Source organism: Ambystoma mexicanum, chromosome 4q, assembly GCF_040938575.1.
Source record: "Ambystoma mexicanum isolate Mex_15411 chromosome 4q, UKY_AmexF1_1, whole genome shotgun sequence".
Taxonomy (NCBI): Eukaryota; Metazoa; Chordata; class Amphibia; order Caudata; family Ambystomatidae; genus Ambystoma; species Ambystoma mexicanum.
The window spans coordinates 244,886,119-244,909,787 of NC_090928.1; the positions used below are offsets into that span (position 1 = coordinate 244,886,119).

Here is a 23,669-nt window from a genome sequence, read left to right on the forward strand (position 1 = left end):
AGTGGATGCAGGTACAGCTCGTTTCTTGTATAGTTCCAAAGCCAGGGATATTGCACCGCTGCCGTGCCTTCGGTGTGATAGTTGAATTGCCCGCTGTATTTTTCCAGAGTAATCCCAGATTTGGGGATTTGTTGTGGCCATGGCCCAGAGTCTTGAAATCCTACACCCAGATAGTCAAAATGTTTGATCTGCTCAAGCTCGACATTGTTGATTTGGATTGGCATGGAGCAGTACTTGGCAGACTGTGGTTTGAACACCAAAACATTTGTTTTTCCTGCGTTCAATTCGAGGTGCAAGTCTTTGCAGTTTGACAGAAAGATGTTCAATGAGATTTTCAGGCCCATCAGTGTAGTGGTCAGGATGACAGCGTTGTCCGCACAGAAGAGGGCAGGGATCTCTAGGGATGCCATCTTTGGGTGGTCGAAGCAGCCCTTCACCAGGGGGTTTATTATCTCCTGAATGTAGATGCAAAACATGAGGAGGGGCAAGGACACATCCTTGCCTCACTCCTTTGTTAACAAAGAAGGTGTCCGTCTGCCCCCCCCCCATGACCATAGCGTACAGTGGCTTGGTTTTCCCCATATAGCAGCATTATGGAGGTCAAAAGTTGAGTGGGGATGTTAAGGTTTCTTAGAATATGCCATAGTGTGTTCCTTGACACTGTGTCAAATGCGGTTTTTAGGTCCAGAAATAGGGCATATAGTTTCATTTTGCGTAATAACGTATATTTCTGGATTTCTGTAAACAATAAGAAACAGTGGTCAATTGTCCCCCTTTTGGCGCGGAAACCGCCTTGCAGGTTGCTCAGCACATAGTTATCATAAACCCATTCTTGCAATTGATTGAGAATTACCTTCCCGAATAGCTTTCCCACCAAATCTAGTAGGGAAATCGGGCAGTAATTCCCAGGCCACTCTCTGCCCCCTTTTTATTATATTGGGACTGTAGCTGCGTTCAGCCAAGACTTGGGGATGGACCTTGAGCTAATCACGGCATTAAAGAGTTTCATTAGCACAGGGGCCCAAATTGCTGGCTCGCCATTGTAGAGATCTGACCGGATCAAATTGGGGCCTGCCGCGTGACCACTTCTCTGCTCCTTCAGCGCCCTCGCAACTTCATCGATCGATTTTGGCCACCCAGAGGGTAGCGAGTTGCCTGGAGAGCAGGGCTCACTGACTTGTGTATTGTTCCCTCCTTGCTCTTATACAGAGCACTGAAGTGGGAATGCCATGAGAGTGTGGATATCATGCAGTGGTTGGTTTTGTTCCCCTTTGATTCTTTCCCTGTGACCAATTTCCAGAATGTGATATGATCTCTATCAATCATCGCTTTTGTGAAGCCAGCCGCGGCAAATTCACTCTTTTTCCGTGCTATCAGGTTTGTACATTCCCGTTTTAGGGACCGTAGCTCATTCTTATCCCCCCACCACTTATCTGGCTGGACACACCTTATTAAGTTATTTTTTGCTGTGGCACAGGGGTCATCATACCAGCCAGTGACTAGCTGGACTTTCTTTTTCATAGTTGTTATGGGTATGGATACGTGTGGGGCCAGGTTAACTTTCAGGGCTTCAAACTCCTTTACTATTTCAGTGTCATTATCCCTACCATTACAGATGGTCTCCAGGTTACCTTGAATCGCACTACCCAGGTTATTCTGTCCCAATTTATTGATTTGCGCACCTTGTTAGTCAGGGGGGTGGTGTGTTGGCTCGTGCCATTGGGACCCATCTCCTTAACCACATCTAATAATAGAATGCTGATGATCAAAGGGTAGTGGTCACTTTTCAGGTCTGACTTGAACCTCAAAATCCTGAACAATTTCCCATCAATTGCCTGAGACCATATAGTGGTTAGCAGGTGGAGGTGCAAGTACTGTTAATTAACCAGGCATCTGCCCCTCTTCCTGTTCAACTAGAGGACCCAATATCCTAGCAAATCTTCAAATGATGCTTCCGCCCACAAATAGAAGAGGTCTTGAAATAAACTGAAATGTCTGGGGGTAGAAGGAAAACAATGAGGATGAGAGGTCAACTATTTTCACATCTTGACACCAACTTCTTTCAGAGAAATTGTATTGAATCTAGCCCACTCCTAACCTTACTGCCCATCACCAGGGAATTACATAAACTCAGGAAATTATCACGAGTTGCTATTATTGACCAGGGAAGTATCAACAAACTAAGCAGTTCTGTGAGAGCCACACTATTTGTCATAGGTCCCTCATACTGATGTCAAGCAAGCCCTCACTAATACTGATACCCCCTTCACTTGAAAGGTGATGAATATGATTGGATGCATGGTGGGAAAACAATATATACCTGTAGTGGTGGATTATGCGACTAGATATCCAGGGTAATACCCTCTTTAGAATACAATAACACTCAAAAGATCTGTTCCCATATTTTTCTAGGGTAGGATTTCCCAAAGAGAGATTGAAAGACTAAGTTTCTTTTTTCATGCCCCGACTGATGGACTTATCGACCGTTACATATTAAAGCACTCTTATTAAAACACTGTCACATATACATATGTGTAATATGGCATACATTACTTACTGTAATTGTATTTCTGATGTTTGTATCTGCTACGATTCACATGCTTTCCATAGGCTGACATCTAGTGTTAGGTGCAGAGTATTGCACATGTTTTCAAAGTTTGAAAAGGGATGTTGACTGTGCGTATTTGTAATATTATCCCTTGTGTGACGTCTTCTGTACCCATGATCCCTCACGAGTTGAGGTCCCTCAGATTGTTTTGTTTCTCACAAGAGAGAGTATGAAGTGTATGTGTGGAGAATAGGTAAATTGTGGTGAGGTGTGAAACATCTATGATTTGCCCTAGAACCAAGAGGGGTGGAAGGATGGGCACATGTGAATCTAGACGGATACAAGGATTAGTAATATGATTATGGTAAGTAATGTATGCCTTCTGAGGCTTGTGGATCTGCTTACAATCACAAGCTTTGCATAGATTAGCAAGCAGTACTTGGAGAAGATGGTGGGTTATTTGAAGGTAAAGCAGCAAAGAGATGTTTGAGCACTGCCTCTGACCCACCTGTGCGTCACCTTTAGAATGAGTATCTAAACTGTAGTGTTGAGTGAAGGTATGACCATACCTTCAAGTGGCAGCTTTGCAAATGGCATATAAGGGGACATTTGCAATGAAAGTCGGAGCAGCCCCTGTGCCCAGAGTTGAGTGGGCTCTAGGCTTGAATGGCAAAGTTCTCTTGGCAAGAGAATAACAAAGATGGAGGCATCTTACATTCCATTTAGAGAGCCGATTCAGAGATGGGATCCCTCTCTCTCTCTGCGGCTAGAGATACAAACTGTCAGTTTTTCTGAGCAGTTTAGTGTTTTGAAGGTAATACATGACACAGCCCTTCTGACATCTAAGGTATGCATGCTTCGTTCTGATGCATTTTTAGGATTTTGGTAGAAAGCAGGAAGTTCCATGGATTGATTAACATAGAACTTTGGGATGAACCTTGGAGAAAAGCGTGGATGTGGAGTACTACCACCTTGTCCTTGTGAATAATGACAAAAGGATCTTGCACTGACAGTGCTTGTAACTCACTAACTCTCCTTACTGATGTGATAGCGATAATGAAAGCAGTCTTATATGTTAGATGTTTAAGACTGGCTTTGTGCATTGGCTCAAAGGAGGCCCCATGAGCCTTCTTAGAAGAAAAATCAAGTCCCAGCCGGGAGTTGAATTAGAACTGGTGGGTATAGAGGATATAGTGGGTATAGAGGAATTACTTCCTGCAGCGTTGTCATCCTGAATTTGTGTGGCTTGACATACATGTTTGCTGGGCACAGGTCTAAGACAGGGCACATTGTTAGATCTTTCTTTGGAACAAGGAGGTACACTGAATAAATACTTGGGTTTATTCCAGAGGTGGAACCAGTTCTATCACTCCCTTTTGTAGTAGTCTTAGAACATGCCTTTATTCTAGAAGATGATGTTGTGACGACATTCTTCTTGATCGACAAGGACGGTGGTGAAATGTTTCTAGGAATTCTACTGAATAACCTTTGGCCATAGTTGTTAGCACCCAGCAATCTGATGTTATCCCCTCCCATGTGTGGGTGAAGGATGTTAAGAGACCCCCCTACTGGGGATGCATGGGAGGGTACCTGGACCGGAGCATCAATGCACTCTTTATTGGGAGGTGCTTCAGCACTGGACAGTGGCCCACCCACCCTCTTCCTAGTGGTGTTAAGTAGTGAATTTAGCTTTACATAACCTCTAATGTAAGGAGGACTGAAGGAGATGGCTTAAAAGTTTTCTCTACCCCGGGGTTGACTGTACCAGTAAGGAATGAGGAAATTCTCTTCTTTGTAAACTGCTAAACTGCAATAGACTGCTGATGGCTTTTCTCTCCTTTAAGATATCATCTATGACTTCAGTGTCTTGCACTGTTCCCGGAGTCTGAATATTAAAATGGCTGGCAGCCCACTGTGGAATCCTCCTAGATATATGATATTGGATTCATACTGCGCTCATAGACAAGTGTTTCAGAGCGCAAGGGTGTCTTCTCTGCAGTCCATGGACCCTCAACTAACTAAAAGAGAAATACTTACTGTTTGAACAGTGTTCCGCTAGAACTCTGACTTTGCCTGCAACTAAACCCTATCTCACCCTGCCTATAGCTGGAACCTAGACCACTAGGGTCCCTCTACTGCCTCTGATTGAACTCATGCTATAGAATAAGGGAAGGACTGGATACAAAAAGGGTTTTGCCTTGAAAAGAAGAACACGTGTTAAAAAATGACTTAATTGTAAAAGAAGTTGGTTGGTAACTGTAACTCAGAGTGAACAGTTACAAAATGTCTTACTTACCTTCAATCTGTGTTGCACTATTCTGAAAATAATACATAAGGGTAAGTTACTCACCTGTGAATTGGTTGTGCCTCTTCCCCAAAAGTAATGCTGTTGGTTTCACTTTACTATTCCTGTTAGGATAAATATATGAGTGTCACCAATTGGGTCTTGCTTCCCCTGACTTGCTGTTAGCCTGTCCAGAATAAGTCTGCCTAAGGTCATACTTACCTTTAAGTTCCTGATAGCCCCTTTAAAAAGTATATAGGTTTTACCAACCGTGTGTTAGCTGTGTGCCATCGTAAAACAAGTTATTGCTTATCTCAATCTGTGTTCGTCTGATCTTAAAAAAGCAACTGTAATAGAATATTAAAACATTAGGTTTTACCTGCCTAGAATATCTGTGTGCCATTCCTGAAAGTGTTCCTTTAGGTATAGCTGACCTTGCTTTGCCTGGAGCATCCAGAATTAGTGTAAAGAGTTCTTGCTTATCTTAGCCTGTGTTCCACTGAGCTGAAAAACAGCTGTAATTGTATATTACCTCAAAAAGGTTTTACTCACCTAGTATAACTGTGTGTTATATAAAAGTAGTAGAGATATATACTGTTCCTTGAATCCGTGTTCCACTATTCAGAAAAGTATATTTGCAAGTTGGTTGACTATGTGATTTCAGTGTTGAGTGTCACTGCATAACTGACAGGGTCTACTACCCTAGTATTACTGTAAAGTAATCTGAAAGTAATGTATGGTTTTACTCCCCAAAAATAGGTGCGCTACCATAAATTTAGGAGGTACAGCCTTATACTAAGAGTGGAGTCTTGTACTGTCTCAGTTGAATGATTTTACTAAGCCTTTAGTTGGACTTTAGAAAAACTGTTCTAACACCAGGTTCCTATCTTGGGTGTTTCAGGCAGAGGTAACATAATAGCCTCGGGGTCTCTTCTGCAGAGATTGCGATAAAGTTGAGATAACCCCAGTATATTCTGGCACCTTTTGTGGGTCAGTGGGAGAGTGATGTGTTCCTGGGATTTTTTTAGGGTGTTTTTCTTTGCTATAGTGTGTTTTCAACATGTGCTTCGGGGTTTGCGAAACACCCGTTGAGGGATTATGATGCACACCCACTGGTGCCTGTTTTGTTTAATAGTCTTGCGCTAGACGCAGAAGCACAGCCGGCTTATGGTGCCTATGGTTGGCAGGCTGCAAAGTGCGTTCCGCCCGAGTGCAGCCTTCCTTCGACGCATCCGTGGAAGAACGACTTGGGGTTGTGTGCTTTTTATATGCGTATGTATATATGCGTCTTTGTCACCAGGAGATTTCCCCACAGCAGCGCGCTGTGACTGCGTTTCAGGGCCGGGGACTGGCGTGTGAGAGCCAGGAGGTTGCCTCGAAACATCTTCCGCTTCAGAGACAGAGCAGTCACTGCCTTGGCCTTCCTTGTCCGACTCAAAGGTGCTAGGGGTTCTAGGCTCGGGAATCATGGCATGGGCCGCCCACCATTTGGTGGGCCGCTCCTTAAGGGTTTTGGGCTTGAATAATTTGCACGACACAAAACACCCCTCTGGGTGGTCTCGGGGAAGGTAGTGGTTGCACACTCAATGAGTGTCCTTCCACGGGTACTTTTTGTTACAATTAGGGCAGATTTTAAGAGGAGTTCTCTCCATGGCTAATTGTAATCAAAGAGGCAGCTAGACAAAGGCACTGTACAGAGGAAATAGAACTATGCATGCCGAATCAAAAGACTCCTCAAATTCAGCAGTCGGAAGGTCTTCAGGATGTCTGTTGAAATGTGCGTCGAACAGTGACTGTCGATAGAGGACTAAAGTTATAATTAATAACGCAAAAAAATAGCAGTGATACAGACTCCGGCTAACAGGTCTGACCACGATGGTGGAAAAAATCAATCTGAGGGGCCTCGACGAGTGAGGGATCATGGGTACAGTAGACGTCATACTAGGGATAATATTGCAAACACGCCTAGTCGAACTCCCTTTTCTAACTTCTAAAACATGTGCAATACAATTCCAAGCAGATCCACAAGCCTCAGGTATAAATATTTAGTACAAACTGATGGTTTGGTGGGAAGTTTTAATCAAACTTGGAAAAAACATTTGAGGAAGTTTGTTCATAAAGATGCTAAGGGCCGGGATACATTATTACTGTGGGCCTTGTTTGCTGTTCAGAAGACCCCCAATAGCTCCCAACAGATTCTCCCCCTTTGGGCTTGAATATAGGAGAAAGTCCAGAGAAATACTGAACATGTTAAAAGAGAGTTTAGATGGCAATGATAATGCCCTCAACAACACCACGTTAGTGCAGCACACCAAGGGGAAAATTACTCTTCTACAGAACTTGTCTTCAAGCACTTTGAGAAGAGCAAGAGAAATAGAAACTGCTCTATGATCTTTAGGCTCTGCTTTGAAAATGTAAGGTGGGAGACCAGGTTCCAGTGCGATTTCCAAAATTAATCCAAAAAGAAACCCAATTGCAGAAACATAATTTAAAAGGGGAAAAAGTAAATTAAAAAAAAATACAGATAAGTATGCATTGTGTATATATGGCTGACTGCACATTTAATCTTGATTCAATATTAAAAAATGAAAATATCAAAAATCAAAGGTCTTTTGATAGCAACGCACTGCAGTCTCAACTCAAACAACCAATGCATGAAAATTCAAACATAGAAATTGAAAACCTACAAACAGGAACCTTAAGTTTCTGAAAATGAAAATCCAGGATTCAATATAGAAAAAAAATAGAATTCTGCTACTTTAGTATAGCATGAATATGTCCTACATACAGAACTTATAAGGTTATATGGTCGAGTCACTATAGGAAAGACCACAGGGGTCAAGACCAGAGATCCCCTGTGGTATCACTACCACAGGGGGAAGTGATAGAGACTAAACGAATGGGACCAGCCTTGCTCCTGTGATCTTCTACCATCAGAGAGAATTATCCACTTTTTGTTTCTGTGTCCATACTATCAAAAGCTAAGGAGTAGGTGGTTTGTTTCTATTTGTAAACAACATAATATCTGAACTACTGAAGTGATCCATGACTGTCTATACATTCGGAAATTATGGTGGTTTACTATATAGTTAGCTAGCATACATTGAAAGCTTATACAGTTATGCAGAAGGAGAACTTTCAGATCTGCATTATTTTTTGGTGATCTTCAAGGTTTATTTTATTCCTTAATTATATGTTCCATTGTTACCAGATTTTATGAAATAGACAAAAGGTAAGAGCATACAATGGCTGTGCTTGTATGTATTAATTAGGTATTGCATTTACATTATAGAATTGAATTTTGCATTGTTAAAGAGCAATTATCAGAGAAGAAATACGGTGTTATAAATTATTACCTATGAAATGTAATGTTTTTAAGGATCTAGGTGTTTTGAGCGCTGAAAATAACTTTTCTTTTAAATGCGTAGTAGAACCTATGGTGATTGAGAGACAATAAGATATTCATTTGACTGTTTTGAAAAGGTTTGGTTGATTTGCAATATTAGATGCTAAACATTCTCTATACTTATGAAACCGTTTTGCTTTGTGTGTTAACCAGCTAGAGCTTTCACCACCAGCCTAAGGACTACTACAATGAGTGACAGATTACTATGAGATATTGACAGAGAAGTCCATTTTAGGAACATTCCTATGCTTTGTCATAATCTTCTATTTTTCTAATATCAAGGGTAATATCATGAAAAAAGGTCTTCTACTGCAGGTTTATTTTTTCCCAGGGAGAATCTCCTTGAACAAAATAAAATAAAACCCAATAATAGGTTAGTTTGAGTTGCCACTAGTTGACATTATGCCGTAGGTTTCATATTTGACATGTGCATAATGTGCTTGTGCCTGCTTGGTTGGTTGTGCCAGTAATGACAGATCAGATTGGGATGTTGATAGGGGGTGATTCAATGCTAGGTGAGTCTGTGGCTGCTGTTTAAGTAGTTTGCCATGTTGCACAGACTCACAGCATAAAGTCAACTAGAATGCACAGACTTGGCAAACTGCTAAACAAAATGCACAGACTCAGAAGCTAGGCACTTTGGCACTCACCCACAAGCGCACCATAGACCATGAAGGCTCTCACCCCCATTTGCCTCCTGTTACAAGTCTAACAGGAGGTACCGGGGAATACTGCTTAATCAATCACAGGACACCTGTGACCCATAATAGCACCAAACTATTTGTTTTTTTCCCCAGCCTGGCCAGGATAGCAGGAACATTTCAGCCTAGGATCTAACAGACGAGGCAACTAAAATTGCTATTTTTTTTGTTGGTAAGACCACACCTAAACTGTGACAAACACACATTCACTGCTAATGGCATCACACCGACCCTAGACCACAAATGCACTAATTCCAACCATTTTTCTTTCTCCCTCCCTTCTCTCCTTCCTTCGATTTCTCCAATGGAACTGTTTTTAAACCTTAACAATACAATTGATCAATGTATATGACCATCATGTATATATATCATGTGGTACTCAGTACCTCTGTGAATGCATACATTTAACTAAAATGACTATGTAGAAAATGTATCAGTTTGAAATTCACTTATGGCACATTCACCACTCACTGTCACAAATATCACCTTCTCACATGTATGCAAAAATAACATCCTTGAAAAGGACTGTTGAGGTTGAAACGTGTCGGCTTACCGCTTAAGATTTTCTGTCTATAAACACTAATAAAACCACAATGGGTTTTGAAAAACATTTGTGTAGATATCCATCTATCTAATTAACTAGCGCAAGGTATCCGTGATCAAACAGTTTTCCAAAATGTAATAATACATGTGTCATGGAACGATAACCTCAAAAATCTTTTGTCAGATTATGTCTCCATGATGCAACTGTAGATCTTCTTGGAACTCATCACACACATTTCAATATATTGAATACAGAGAACATCATGGTGGTGTAAAAGGGATACATTCTCAGGAGAGGCATGCACCCTCTCTCACAACCAATAAATAGGTTGGTGTAAAAGAGCACTGTCACACAGGGGAAATTGATTGGCAAGGAGACCAGACAAGTAAATTGAGTTAACAAAAGGGTTTTATTAACAAATGTGCACAGGTGTGAAGAATATAAAAAAAATAGTGTCTTAATGAAACTAAAAATAGTCCAGGCTCATTCCTCAGTGGAGTAGTGTTCTTTGAAACGCATCCAAAGAAATTGTCTTCCATGAAAGTAAAGAGTTCCAACAAAGGTTCTGCCAGTACTTCATAAGTTCAGGGGCTGGTTGTCCCTAGCAAATGCACACAATGCTTGTGTCCCCGCTGCTCTGGGTTTGAAAGGGTTCCCACGCCATTTCCCACAGTTCTCAGGGTCTTTTCTCCTTGACACTTATTGAATTGAATTGTTTATTTGTATAGCGCACAGGACCCTGAGGTAACTGGGCGCATTGCTTTAGATACATAATAAGGTTACAGAAATGGTAATAATCACAAGATACAGTGTAATACAAGTATAAGGAAGTAGCAGGCACATCAGTTATACACAACTGGGCATATACGTAACTGGGCGCATTGCTATAGATACATAAAAAGGTTACAGAAATGGAAATAATCACAAGGAAATGGCAGGCATATCAGTTATACACAGAGCAATACATCAAGGCAAGTAGAAAGAAGGTAATTTACAGTACAGTGAATGTGGATACATTATTAACTATACAGATAAAGGTACAAGCAGTGGGGACCAGTTGGAGGTCCTAAGTAGGATACGAAATGTATTGACTCTCCTGAGAGGTGAGCCAATTTTTTACCCGAGTCCTGAATAGGGAGAATGAAGGTTAGCGCTGTACTTGGAGCTTGAGGGTAGAGTCCATAAGTGGGGTTGTAAGAGGCAGGCCTTCTAAGATGGATTTGAGCTAGAGATGACAGGAAGCTGCCCTTACACTGGAAAAGCCGTCACACTAGGTTCCCCACTTCTTTCCTTACTTACTTTCAGGGTCTCACTCCTGCAGTCACCTCTTCCAATCCCTCCATCCGCCCCGGCATCTCGCCTCAAGTTTCACCCCCAACAAATCCTTGCCCATTGTTCTTTGTCTTCTTGGGTGTTTTTTTAATCTTTGGGTCCACCACTGCTGTCGTTCGAATTCTTCACTTCCCACTTTGCTCCAATAACCCCTTCTCCTAGTCCTCCAACAGTTCTTCCCTTCAGTGCCTCCTCTCTGCAGGCAGATAACCAACCTTCTCCCTTGACTTCTGTCACCTCCTTTTCCAACTTTGCAATGTTTTTCAGCTCCCTTACTTCCCACAATACTTCATACGCCTCCTCTGCTTCAGTTTCCTCTATTTGCTGTTCTTTCCTTATCATTCCTCATCAGTTATTTCTTCCAATGGCTGTGTATTATCCTCTTCTTCATCCCTTTGGGCACTTCTTTCACACCATGCAAGTTAATCAAAATCTCTTCCATCTTCTTCACTGCCACAGACCCCTCTCTAACAACACTTAAGATACGCCAAGTCTCTTACAACTCGCCCAACTTCTTCACCCCATTTGGGGACTTTTCTCCCACATCTGTGCTCCACTTCTCCCGAGTCTCTGGCACTTTTTGGACCTTAATTTCCCCAGCCTCCTGAGGCTGCCTCCTCCCAGCCCACTGGGTCCGTTAGCTCACATCCTTTTTGGTTTGCCTTAACCTAGGTTCTCCCTGCAGCTGTCTGTCTCTTCCTTACCCCAGCCCTCTAGGTCTCTCCTCCAGGCCTTCTGCCTCCTGCTTTCCTCAGGCTCCAGAGGCTCTGTTCCAATCTCCAGTTACTTACTCAGCTTCTTTTCTTTCTTTGTCTAGCCAACCTCAAATGAGCCCTACTTCCTACCACCACCATCCACCAACATATCTCTTGAGGTTGTAGAAGGCTTTGGCCCCTCCTTCCAGTGTTCCTCTAGTGGAATGGGAATAAGGTGTCACAGTTTTTCATGGAGAACTTTGAACACATAGTTCTCTGGCCCTGGATGTATATAGGATCAAGTTTTGCAAACCACGTCCGACATTTCGGAGTTCCAAACTCTCCCTTGATCTTCAAGCTGCTGCCTGACCAGTCCCACCCTTGGTTTGGATGGATTCTGGAGCGGATTCAGTGCAAGGGGAGCCAATCATACCATTGCTGCTGGCCCCACGGGAATGCTGCGCTTCCATTTTCTCTGAACACGGTTGGCCTCCTGAAGTGCAGCAGGAGTGTGGGAACCCTCACTGAGCCTAGCGCCCAAATTTCAGCCTGCAGGCGCGATGTGGACAAGTCACATCTGACTAAACCCTCAGCATGAAACACAAAAAAAACCCCAAGGGGGAAAAAAGTTCACATGGAAGAGTACTATATTAATTTGAGTACCCAATAATGGAAATAGAGGCGAAGAAGTGAAGGGAGCCCAATCATGATAAATTCACATTTTCTTTTTTAGTTTATTACCATTATAAAATTGCATAATATACAAACATCAAAACAACAATAAAATAGATGAATTAATTTTAATATAAAATACTTGTCAAATCTAATGCCTTAAAACATTCAATCGCAATTTGATTACCACAATTCATAACCTCGTATTACTCAAGGTAAACATCACTGTCTCATTTTCAAATTTCATTCGAATAGTGGAGATGCTGTAGAAAAAATGAATGGTTGACAATAGAAAAAAGTGCCAAATGCAACCAAGTGCTAAGTGCCAAATTGTTAACAATGGAATAAAGTGCTAAATGCAAAAAAGTGCTAGGTGCATGGCCTTCCTCCTGAGCACGACTAGCCTGAGGCTCACGAGGATGTGGCCGTCAATGTTCTGATTTGTGGGGCGCAGGCAAGTTAATCTTCTTGGCACCCTTTTCCTCTTACAGTGCACCGCTGCCCGGCAGACATGACCCAGTGGTCTCTAATGTCCTAGACCCATCACTGTTAGACTCCTCTGATCAGGCTGAGAACGTGACTGCAACACTTCTCTGCATGGCCGCTGGTCCTGCATCCACTGCTGCAGCCTCGAGATTGTGCTCCCCAATCTCCGTGGGCCCTCGCAGAAGGAACAGATATGCAGCTGGAGGCTGCCTCGCTAGTGGATGTTGTTGCTGGCTCGTGCAAGCTCCGGAGTACTCTAGTGCTTGGAAGCCTCAGCTGTGCAATTCGGTGCACCGGGGAAGGAAGCAACATGAGCCCACCGCGAGGCAGGGCGCCCCTAATTGTTTGCCGGCTGGAGAATAGGCTTTGTGGCCTGGAGACAGGGCTCTCCCCCTGGTTGCCCATCTGGACCCCACCGCCAGTGATGTGAGTGGGGGACCTGGCTACCTCAGGGTGAGCACACGTAGCACCCACCAAGAGTCAGAGCACCACCTGGAGCCCTGACACCTAGCAAGCATTCAGCCTGAGCTTGAAACTTTACAGTAGGCAAGACCGCCATCCAGCTGATGCTCATCCGCTTCAGCGCCCATGTTCCTCTCAGTGAGCCCAATACAAGCAAGCGCCAAGGTGACAGATCCCCAACACAATAGTCTACCACACCTTGCCAATGTTAAAGGACACTGGAACACCGGACTACGTACTGCAGAGGTCAGGGGAAAGTGGACTCTACCTCAATAAAGCAATCTCAAGGTCCCAATCTGCACAGTTTCAGCAAGGAACAACACTTCCAAGATGGCCGGACACGAGCACCTGAAGGGACCCCCTTCCCGCCCTGAAGTGAGTGCCAACCTCGGGCAAATACTTGATTCGGAGTGGCTCCCGGTCAGCACGCTCTCGCCAAGGGCACGGCTACCTGACCTTCGCTTTTGATTCAGCTTACCACCTCGCTCCACAGGACTTGCCTTCATCCAGCCTGAGGTCTGAGGCTCACCTGGGAATTAGTATCTTGGTAAAGTTTCACAGGGGTCGCTATGGGGCTCCTGCCTAGCTCACTGGTAATTCCCACCACAGCATCACACTTCTACCTAGCCCATGGCCTGGGACTGCACGCTATGGCAAAATCTGGGAAATCCCGAAAATCGACTGACATTGTGTCCATATTACAGCTCCAGGATCGGGGAAAGAAGGAGATCACAACTGTTGTCCAGGTCCATGGTGGTGACCACAGCGCCCAATCCACACCTGGCCACAAAGGATGACTTACTGCAGTGGTTCACTGAGATCAGGAAAGACATTCAAGGCAGCTTGCCTGAGATTTCTGGGAAGGTCGCTGCCATTGACAAATGCTTGGTTGAAGACGAATGTAGAGTCAAAGACGTTGAAACCAAGTGTAAATACCACACAAATGAGTGAGCCCAACATACAGAAGCCCTCGAGGATAAACTGGCTTTTCTTGGGGACAAATAGGAAAACTCTGAGAATCGATCTTGACGCAAAATTCGAATCAGGAGTCCCAAATGACATGCTTGACCATGACCTGGAGGCTTACACTGCTGATCTCTTCAGCCAGATCCTGGACGCCTCTGTGGATGACCCAATTGAGCTGGACAGGACACATCGGATCCGTACGATGGGCCCAGAGCCGCGTGATTACAGTCCCGACGTCCTCACACGAGTTCACTTCTATAAGTTGAAGGAAAAGATCCTAACTCGAGCCTTGCAAATGGAGGAGATCCACTTTCGGGGATCCACCTTGGCCCTCTATTAAGACTTAGCAGGAGTAACTTTGTTCAAGCACCAATTACCTCAAACACTATCTAAATGGCTCTGTGAGAAAGATATTCGCTACTGATGGGGGTTCCCCACTGCTCTCCGTTTCACCCACTTTAACTGCTCCAGGTCAATTGCCACGATGAAGAATGATTAACAGCTTCTTTCCCCCCACGACTAGAACTGGTGCCAGAATAGGCCCATAGTCTAGAGTGGGGAAGGGTCGGAAGAAAGCAAAAAAGAGTTGAATTCTCCTGGTTGATCAAAAGTGGACCTGCGATGGGTGACCTGTGTATCTCTGTTCGCTCCTGTCAATTTACACATGCTTGCAAAAGAGGTCTTGCTAGCCCACTGAGCTTCATGACAGTATCTTTGATTTTTCAGGAGGCAACCATGGTTCTTGTTAAATGTTAAGGTGACAGGCTACTCCCTGTTACAGGTTACTCCATACCTAGTAGTTTGTCGCTTAACGACCAGAATTGTTGATTCTTCTGATGATTTATTGGAATGATTATTTGTTGGGGATGTGGGGGGGGTAAGAGGGCGTGTTGTGATAAACTTTGGGGCAGACGGCACTTGGCATAGTTCACGGGAAAGCAGGTAAAGAGGACTACTGGTTAATGGGTTTGACTCTCAAACCACATGGCTAGCATTGCTCACGATTTGCAGGATTGCTCACTGTATATGATCACCTGGAATGTCCAGGGCTTAAACTCGCCTGTCAAACATAAGTCTGTATTGGCAAAATTAACGGACTTCTCCCCCTCGTTTATGTTCTTACAGTAAACCCACCTTTTGAAAGCAGACGTAGACAGGTTCACAGAGGCCCGCATATAGCAGGTTTTCTTTGCCTATAATTGGTTCAAGAGAAGGGGGTAGCCATCTGATTTGTCAAAGCAACTCCCTTTCTTAAAACCGGAATCCTACACAGCCTCCATGGGAGGTACCTGGGGGTCAAGGAATCATTCATGAGCAACACCTTGACATTTTTCGCTGTATATTCCCCTAATGATTGACAGGACCTCTTTCTTCAGGGCCTCCTGAATAAATTGCTTTCCTTTGCTGAAGGCTTTCTTGTCATAGGAGAGGACTTCAATGTGGCGCCCAACCTAAACAGACAAAACTCTACCGACTACTAGGGCTGATTACAGAAACTCACTTGCCCTCATGATTTCAGAATTCCGACTGCTATGGACTACACACACTATTCTCACGTACACATGGGATATTCTCACATCGATATTCTGTTAGCTTCTTCCTCCCTCTCCCCCTCCATTCCTGAAAGGTCCATTCCCACAGTCTCCCTTTCAGACCATGCTCCGGTTTCACTCTGCCTCTCGGTTCCTCTTCTCTCCTCCCCCACCTGGAGGCCCTGGAAGTTATATAACCTGATACTTAAGGACACAGGAAATGTATCACCACTTAATTCAAAAATAACCTCACAGAAGACGTGTCCTTAACCACTGCTTGTAATGCTATGAAGGTGGTGATTAGGGAGTATGTCATGAGCCTTACCTCTTCTTACACGAAAACTAGAACCCGCCTGCAAAGCGACTTAGAGGAGGATGAAGTCCCACAAAAGGAGATCGCACACAAGCTCTTGGGCTCCCTTAGAGCGAAGCGTCACCTGAACATAGCTAGAGCCAAACTTAATGCCCACCTAGCAGAGCGCACGACTAAGGCCCTACTTAAGATCCAACAGTATTACTACACCAGAGAGAATAAAGCCAACAAGATCTTGGTCCATAAACTTGTTTAGGGGGATTACATCGAATAGATTTGGTCGAAGGAGAATAAGTCAAATTCTTTTTTGAAAGGTGGATTTTGCTGAATATTTTGCCCCTTAATCACCTACAATAATTATTTCCCTAAACCCACTCTGCACATTTACATGCATCAAAATTCATCAAATAAATTGCGACCAATTCTCCTCCGACCAAATCTACAGTGCAGTAATCTGCCATTCCCCGCAAACTGGTCAAACATAGAGCCCACAACAATGTCCAGGCCTTACTCGATGATGAGGAGGTGCTCCATCTCACAGAGGATAAACTTGCCTGGGTCCACAAATATCACGTGGGGGCGGCATCTGCCTCCCCCCTGGGCACTGACAACTTGAGGGACTACCTGGCCCCTGTCACTTTCCCGACCCTCTCTCGTGCTAAGGTCACACAACTTGAACAACCGTTATCAGTAGAAGAGGTCACAGTAGCAATTACCTCCCTGAAAAACACGGCCTCAGGGTATGACTGATTCACTGCTGAATTCTACAAGTCGTACTGCGAGATTCTCTTCCTTCATCCAACCAGACTCTTTAATTAATTCCCTGACACCAGCACGGCAACGCCCACAATGCTCCAAACTTCCACTATCCTGAAACCTAATAAGCACCCTAAACTCTGCCACTCATATCGCCTGATCACTCATCAAAATTGACACCAAACTATACTCTAAAGTCTGCGCTACCCAGTTGATGACCGTCCTGCCAACCCTGGTCCACTTGTGATAACATTAGAAAAGCCCTTAACTTAGTCGCTATATTGGCTAGAATGTAGATGAAGGCTAGTCTCTCAGCTCTAGACGCTCGCAAGGCTTTCGACCGGATAGACTGATCCTACCTCCCAAATGTCCTTCTAAAGTCTGGCTTGGGACAGAGATTCCAGCAGTCAGTAGTAGCTGTATACTCAGCTCCACTGATCCGGGTCTTACTCAATGGCAGGTCTACCCCCTTAGACGCACGAGACAGGGTGCCCCTCATCACCCCTCCTGTTTGCACTCTCCATGGAACCTTTGGCAGCCCTGTATTTGCCATCATCGCGACATTCAGGTATCCCATACTTGCGTCAGGTGCACAAAATCTCCCTCTATGCTGACGATGTCCTGTTTTCTTGAACTGAGGTGAGACATTCCGTCCCTGCCTTGCTGGCCTAACACAAAGTATTTGGCCATGCTGCTGGGTTTTTTATTTATTGTTTTATTTATTGAGCATTTGTTAGGCACCTATACAACAGAATTGGGTTTCCAGGCGTCACAAGGCTAAGTGGGGAGGAAACAAGGGGAATTAATAACATTGGCAAAACAGTAAATATACAGTTGTTGTCTTACCAGGCCTTGTGGCATTCAAACGTGCAAGTGCAGTGAAGAGGAGTGCAGGAGATAGGGATGGGTGGGGGAGGAATGAACAAGTGCTGGTGGGAGCGTAGGAGGGAAGTGTCAAGTGGAGCTAAGGAGGAGGCCTTAGGCTAAGTGATAGGGAGGGCGAATGCCAAGGGTGAGATGCACAGCCACCAAGCAGAGGCCCGCAGGGGCAGTCCAGTGGGGGTCTAGTAGGTGGGGGGGGGCGGTGCTGGTGTCGACTGGATAGAGGGCCTGGTATCCTGTGAGATTCATTAGGACCAGGCCACCGGTCTCAGTGGCAGTGGGGAGAATAGCAAGGAAGGGAAAGAGGTAGAGAAAAGCAGAGCTTGGAGACGTTTCCGGAACTTAAGGAGGTCCGGCTCAAGTCTGAGAGGGGCAGTGAGGCTGTTCCAAAGGGAGTCACCAGCCGAAGAGAGAGACCTGCCCATACTCGCTGCTTGGAGAAGCGTTTGACAATGAAAGCATTGGAATTAAAGGAGCAGAGGGCTTTTGCGTGGGGGGTCAGAGGGTGGGGGGGGAGTTGGAGATAGCATGGTCCCAGGCCCCAGAAAGCCTTGTGGATGATGCATTGATCCTCGTGGCCACAAGGAGACAGTGGACAGATTTCACGGCTGGAGAGATACGGTCACTGGACTTGAGGCCAAGGATAAGTCTTTCAGACCTATTCTGGATAAGCTGAAGGGGCCGTAGGGAGGAGTTGGGGGGACTGAGGAAGAGGGTGTGCAGTAGTACTGACGAGGGAGGACCAGAGCTCTGCAGACATTGAGCTTCTGGGGGAAGGTGAGGAAAGGGAGAATGGATCTGAGGAGATGAAAGTGGGCCTCCTTAGCAAGGTCCAAGATGTGAGGGGTGAAGGAGAGAGCAGAGTCGAGGTGTTTGGACTCACAGGATGGTGAGAGTAGAGGGCCCAAGGGGGGTGACCAGAAGGTAGGAGGAAAACAGGTTACAGGTGTCCCAATGAGAAGGATGTCTGTCTTACTGGCATTAAGACAGAGATCATTAGCTGCACACAATGCCTGGATGTCATCAGCATAGCACTGAAAATGAGGAGAGAAGGTGGATATTATATGAGCAAGAGGGGCGAGGTAGATATTGATGAGCCACAGTGATAGGATAAAGAGTGTGGTGGTGGAGGAGGAGGGGCCCAGTTGCAATTGGTAAGGGTGATTAGTGAGGAAAGAGATCAGCCATTCCAGTGCCTGCTCCATGGCAACAAGGGTATCACAGAGTCATTTTATGAGGATAGAATGGTCGAGGAGTGATTGAGGAGAATGAGAAAAGCAGGAGAGTTCGAGTCAAGATTTGCAAGCATGTCTTCACGGGTGTCAAGGGAGCAGTTTTAGTGCCTCTGGTTGCCCAGAATCCAGATTGATGGTCATGGAGGAAACCAACAAGTTCAGTGTGGAGGGTCAGTTGGGGGAGGACCAGCTTCTCCAAGAGTTTACCCAGGAAGGGGTAGTGGAGATAGGATGATAGTTAGCCAGGCAGGAGGGGTCAGTAGGCAGCTTTCTGAACAGAGGGTGCACAAGGGAGTGCTTGAGTGATAGAGGGAAAGAGCCAGTAGCAAAGGGGTGGTTACAGAAGTTGGCAAGAGCCGGAGCGAGAGAGGAGATGTCCTTAGTAGTCCTAGAAGAGCAGGGGAGCACCTGTTTGGAGGAGACCTTCCCAGAGCGGACAACTTTAGAGACCTCATCCGGTGCTATGAGCAGGAGGGAGGAGAGAGTGGGGGTGGAAGGAAGGGAACCAAGGAATGCAAGGAAGCAGGAGTGGAGATGGGGATAGAGGAGAGTGAGGACAGGATGTCCTGAGTTTTAGATGAGAAATGGGAGGCCTATGTGGTGCAGAGAGAGAGAGCCTGAAAAGGAAGGAGAGAGGTGGAGACTGCAGTTGGATTGGCAAGTTCCTTATAGATTTGGAAAAGTTCAGCCATGTTGTTAGTAACTCCAGAGATGCGGGCTCCAGAGATGCAGTCAATTATTCAAAATCTCTAGGGCTATCAATCACATTACCACAGGATAGACTTCACCACATGGCCCCACCTTACCCTGAGAGCAGTTGGAGAGAGTGCCAGTAAAAAGGCATCTAGTCCCACATGTGGTGGCAATGCCCCAAGGCCCATATTTACTGTAAGGAGGTCCTTTGGCACATCAAATCCATGTTGAAAATCACTCTGCCATTGGACACTCTGATCGTCTTTCTCAGAGATTGAGAAGATGGGATCTACCCACTCACATGCTAAAAATTTAGGCTTCTAACCCATCCATCTCCTTCTCGCAGCTAAGATCTCCCTAGCCCGCAACTGGGAAGCTTCAGACGGGCCGGTGCCTGCTATGTGGTGGGGGAATTTGGCGAAATGTTAGTTTCTGAAACAATAACGTCCCTGACTGAAGGGAAGTATACCTCTTACGTTACAAGCTGGCTTCCCTTCATTAAATACACACAAGATGCTCATCATGGGGCACACAGACCCAAGCTATACAAACACCTAGCTTTACTTTGATAGTCAGATAAGACAGTGATTTAGATGGTGTGCAACAATCCTATCTGTTATCTCTATGTGATTTCGCTCATTTATGCTTTTCTTGTATCGCTTATGCCTGCATATGTCAATTTACACTGTCACCCACCTGTCTCATTTAAAAACCAATAAATAAAGATGTTTTAAAAATAAAATGAATGATGCCAGCTCAAGAAGCATCTTATTGCACTCATGAAAACTGCTTGAGCTAACATCAAGAAATAAAACCACAGACGTCAGGCCCAGATCGAGGAAAGTGTAAAGTGAGGTGATGGATTTCTAAAAGACCACATTGGCATTGAGACTGTTTATGTTCTGTGAATGGTGTTAGAAAAACATGAAAGTTATGTGGTATTTATGTAGATGCCATCCAAATGTTCATTTATTCCCACAGTAAACTGCATTTTTGGAGGAACATTTGTCCTGCTTTCCCAATACAATCCTACTAAAGGGTTATCGTTCACCTGCTTTTGAGAAGGGGGGTTGGCAGACCTTTTCTGTCTGCAGTATTTTAGAAGGGTCCTCCTCTTTGACTTTACGTAAAGTGGAGGTTTGTCCTGTTCTTAAATTATGTATATTTTTCTGGGAGAATGTTCAGGCAAGTTGAACTACTGGTTATGGTGTGTCTGCCTATAAAGTCTGTATACACTTTGTGCCAATTGCATCCTTTTTTATGTTTGTTAAATCACAGAACTCTGTCTCTTTGTATACAGCCAATGCAGGAAAGTGGTTCAGTATGAGGCCCTGCGGCTTTAATAATCTGGTGAATCGGAACCTGTTTTCATCAACTTATGTTCAATAGACAATTGAGCAGATGGAAGTGCTGAAATAAAAGCCATAGGTTCTTACCTGAAAATTCACAGACGAAGGATGAATGTGGATGTAACCGTCATCCTTTGTAACAAACTTCAGCTCCTCTGCCTTTGGCTGCATTTTCATTGCTCCTGTGCTGGTTTGCTGATATTTCCCTTCAGGGACCTTCACCTAAAAATGTCATAATAAAACCATTTACAATTACAGGCAAACATAAAAACAAACAAACACGTATGACACAGATTTTAAGAAAACATCTATACCACCCTTTGCCAGGCTCCAGCATGTATTGGTGTGCAGAAGAAATTACAAACCTTCTGTGATGTTATTTCTGATTGAGACTGAATTAATTCCAGAGATTTGTGATCTTGGAAATGGGGCAGGTAGGTACACAACAGACAGAGAAAATATTTAGCCACCAGGAGGGACATGTGCAACTATGTTCAGCTTCACGACAGTATAATGGGCACTGAACTAGCTACATAACTGGTGTATATTTATATGCAACAAATTCACCAAATTCACCAAGAGGAGAAAAAACCTTAACATTCAAACATGTGCCACCATCAATAGATGGATAAGTGGGGGGTGTGACGACATCCCAACCCTCAGTCTAGAAAACTGGGGAGACGGTGGGGGTCTGGCGACCACCACCCACTCCCTAATGCAGGACCCAGAGAAGGTATTTGGAAGATCCCATAGGATCCCCAGTCTATCCATAATCTTGTTTGTGTGCCTACCCTCTTGTACTTAAACCTGGGGGCAAAGGACAACTCGGTCCACTTAAGGATAGGGAAGCCTAGTTCCATGAAAGAAAGGGAAGCCTTGCTCTATGAAGGATTAAAGTGTGCAAGCGCTATATGACGAGCCACCAGCAAACCATGTGCAGACCCAGACGTGCCAGAAACATGAGACGTTACTTGATCATCAAAGACAGGAATTTCCACCCCTCACAACTGACGCTGACAGCAGCCTTTTGAAGGATGAACCAAAGATGGTGGACGAGGGCAAAAAAATGCTGACTGGCAGAGCTGCGTCACGGACCACTAGCAGAGTCCCCATGGCACATAGCCAATCACCATGCTTGTTAGGGGAGTTTTCCTAAAGTTCTACTAGCAGTAAGACTTTAGAAAGCTATCCCAGCCCAACTCTTAGTATCAGTCTGTACTAGCTCAGAACCTTGGTTGTGTGGCAGAGCAGTCAGGCTTATCTTAAGAGGAAGATGCAAGCTGTAGATAAGTACAATGAATCTTAGCTCGACAGGCACAACAAAGAAGCACTTACACATAGATATATGAAAAGTATATATTTATTTTATTGACAGCAGAATCACCTTAAATACTTCATACGTTTACACTAGAACACTTAGAATCACTTGATAATACACTTCAAAGGGCAATTTCACTTTTGTGTTTGCTTGCGGTTACATTTGTAGCAATGTTAGAAAGGGAAAAGAATGTTATCGTATTAACGGTTATTGAACACTCAGGCGGTTTTCAACGGTTTATACGGTAATGCATGTACTCTGCAAACACATAGCAAAGTCACTTAAAGGGAGGTAAATGGTTAGTTAGTGCAACAAAAGTTTAGTTCAAGTTTCTAGAGATGGTTTCTTCGCCTAGCAAGTCTTTTAAGTCCAAAAACGCAACCCTAGCTAAAGGCAGTTAGGAGAGAGCTCGAAGTCCTGACAAACAGCAGATCCTAAGAGTTCCAGTGGATTTCTTCCAGTGTCTAGAGTTAGTGAAGCAGCAAGTTAACAACTAACAAAAGGAGGCCTTTAAAGGGACTCGAGAAGGGGGCGCAAACAGCGGCTTGGGTCTGAGATCAGAGTGGGATGCCCTGGACACCTCTATGTGCACTCCAATGCTCTGGAGCGACTTCTTGGAATCAGGTAAGCAATGCTTTTTTCCCAACAGAACCTCAGCTTTGAAGAAAACGTTTGTGCTGGACGCTCCGTGTTGTTGCAGCTCTGAAGGCGACCTCCAGATTCCTTTGTCTGATGGCAGGACAATGGATGGTGTCTCAGCAGCAGTCACGAGGGAGGACCTGTGACACGACTTTCAGCAACTTCTTGGGTCACTCTGCGGTTTTGGCACCTTTTCAGCAGCACCAACAAAGGACTTGGATTTTCCGGTCAATCTTCTTCGCGTCCTACAATTCCAAACTCTGGTGAGGGATCTGGGCAAGTTGGATAGGATCTCTGGAGGGTCCTTACAGACTCAGCAAAGATTTCGGCGGATTCAGCCTTTCCCTGACGATGCACTGAAAAAGGGCAGCAGGTCTCCTGGAATTGGAGTTCCGCAGCTCTGGAAGCTCTGAGGACCTCGGGGGCTTGTTTCAAAGTTAGTCTTGGGACTGCTTGTTCCCAACAGCCAAACAGAAGGAGTCATACTCTTTGGAGCTCCTCTGTCGCATAGAAAACAGGGTCAGGACAGCATTGGTCGCTTCACGGTGTTGCAAAGGGTCTGCAGGCGTTGCTGGCCGTATTCTTCTCCGGCTATTTCTGTTTCCTGTGGTCGACTTGCTTTTCACTCCAGAAGCCTCACCTTTTATACAGTTGCAGCACACACTCCTCTGATATCTTTCTCAGTATTTTACAGAAAGGAGCGTTTGGCTGTCAATCAGGACAGCCAGACCCCCTGTGTGAACTGGAACCATTAATGCACTTTGGCAGACAAAGGACAGGGAGGTGGAAAGCTCCTTCCCCACTTCCTGCCTGCCCAGATTCTCTGCTGCATAGGCAGGGATACTTACTGGTTCCC

At 44.8% G+C, this 23,669-nt stretch overlaps 1 protein-coding gene across 2 annotated transcripts in view; it reads right to left on the reverse strand.

The window, feature by feature from the left end:
- The window catches only part of DHX57 (DExH-box helicase 57), a 1,970,484-nt gene that overhangs the window by 60,630 nt on the left and 1,886,185 nt on the right, over positions 1–23,669 (reverse strand). For both annotated transcript variants that reach the window (XM_069607794.1, XM_069607793.1), the window contains one exon: positions 20,944–21,078. In XM_069607794.1, coding sequence (XP_069463895.1) covers positions 20,944–21,078 — 135 coding nt within the window. The remainder of the gene's footprint in view (positions 1–20,943; positions 21,079–23,669) is intronic.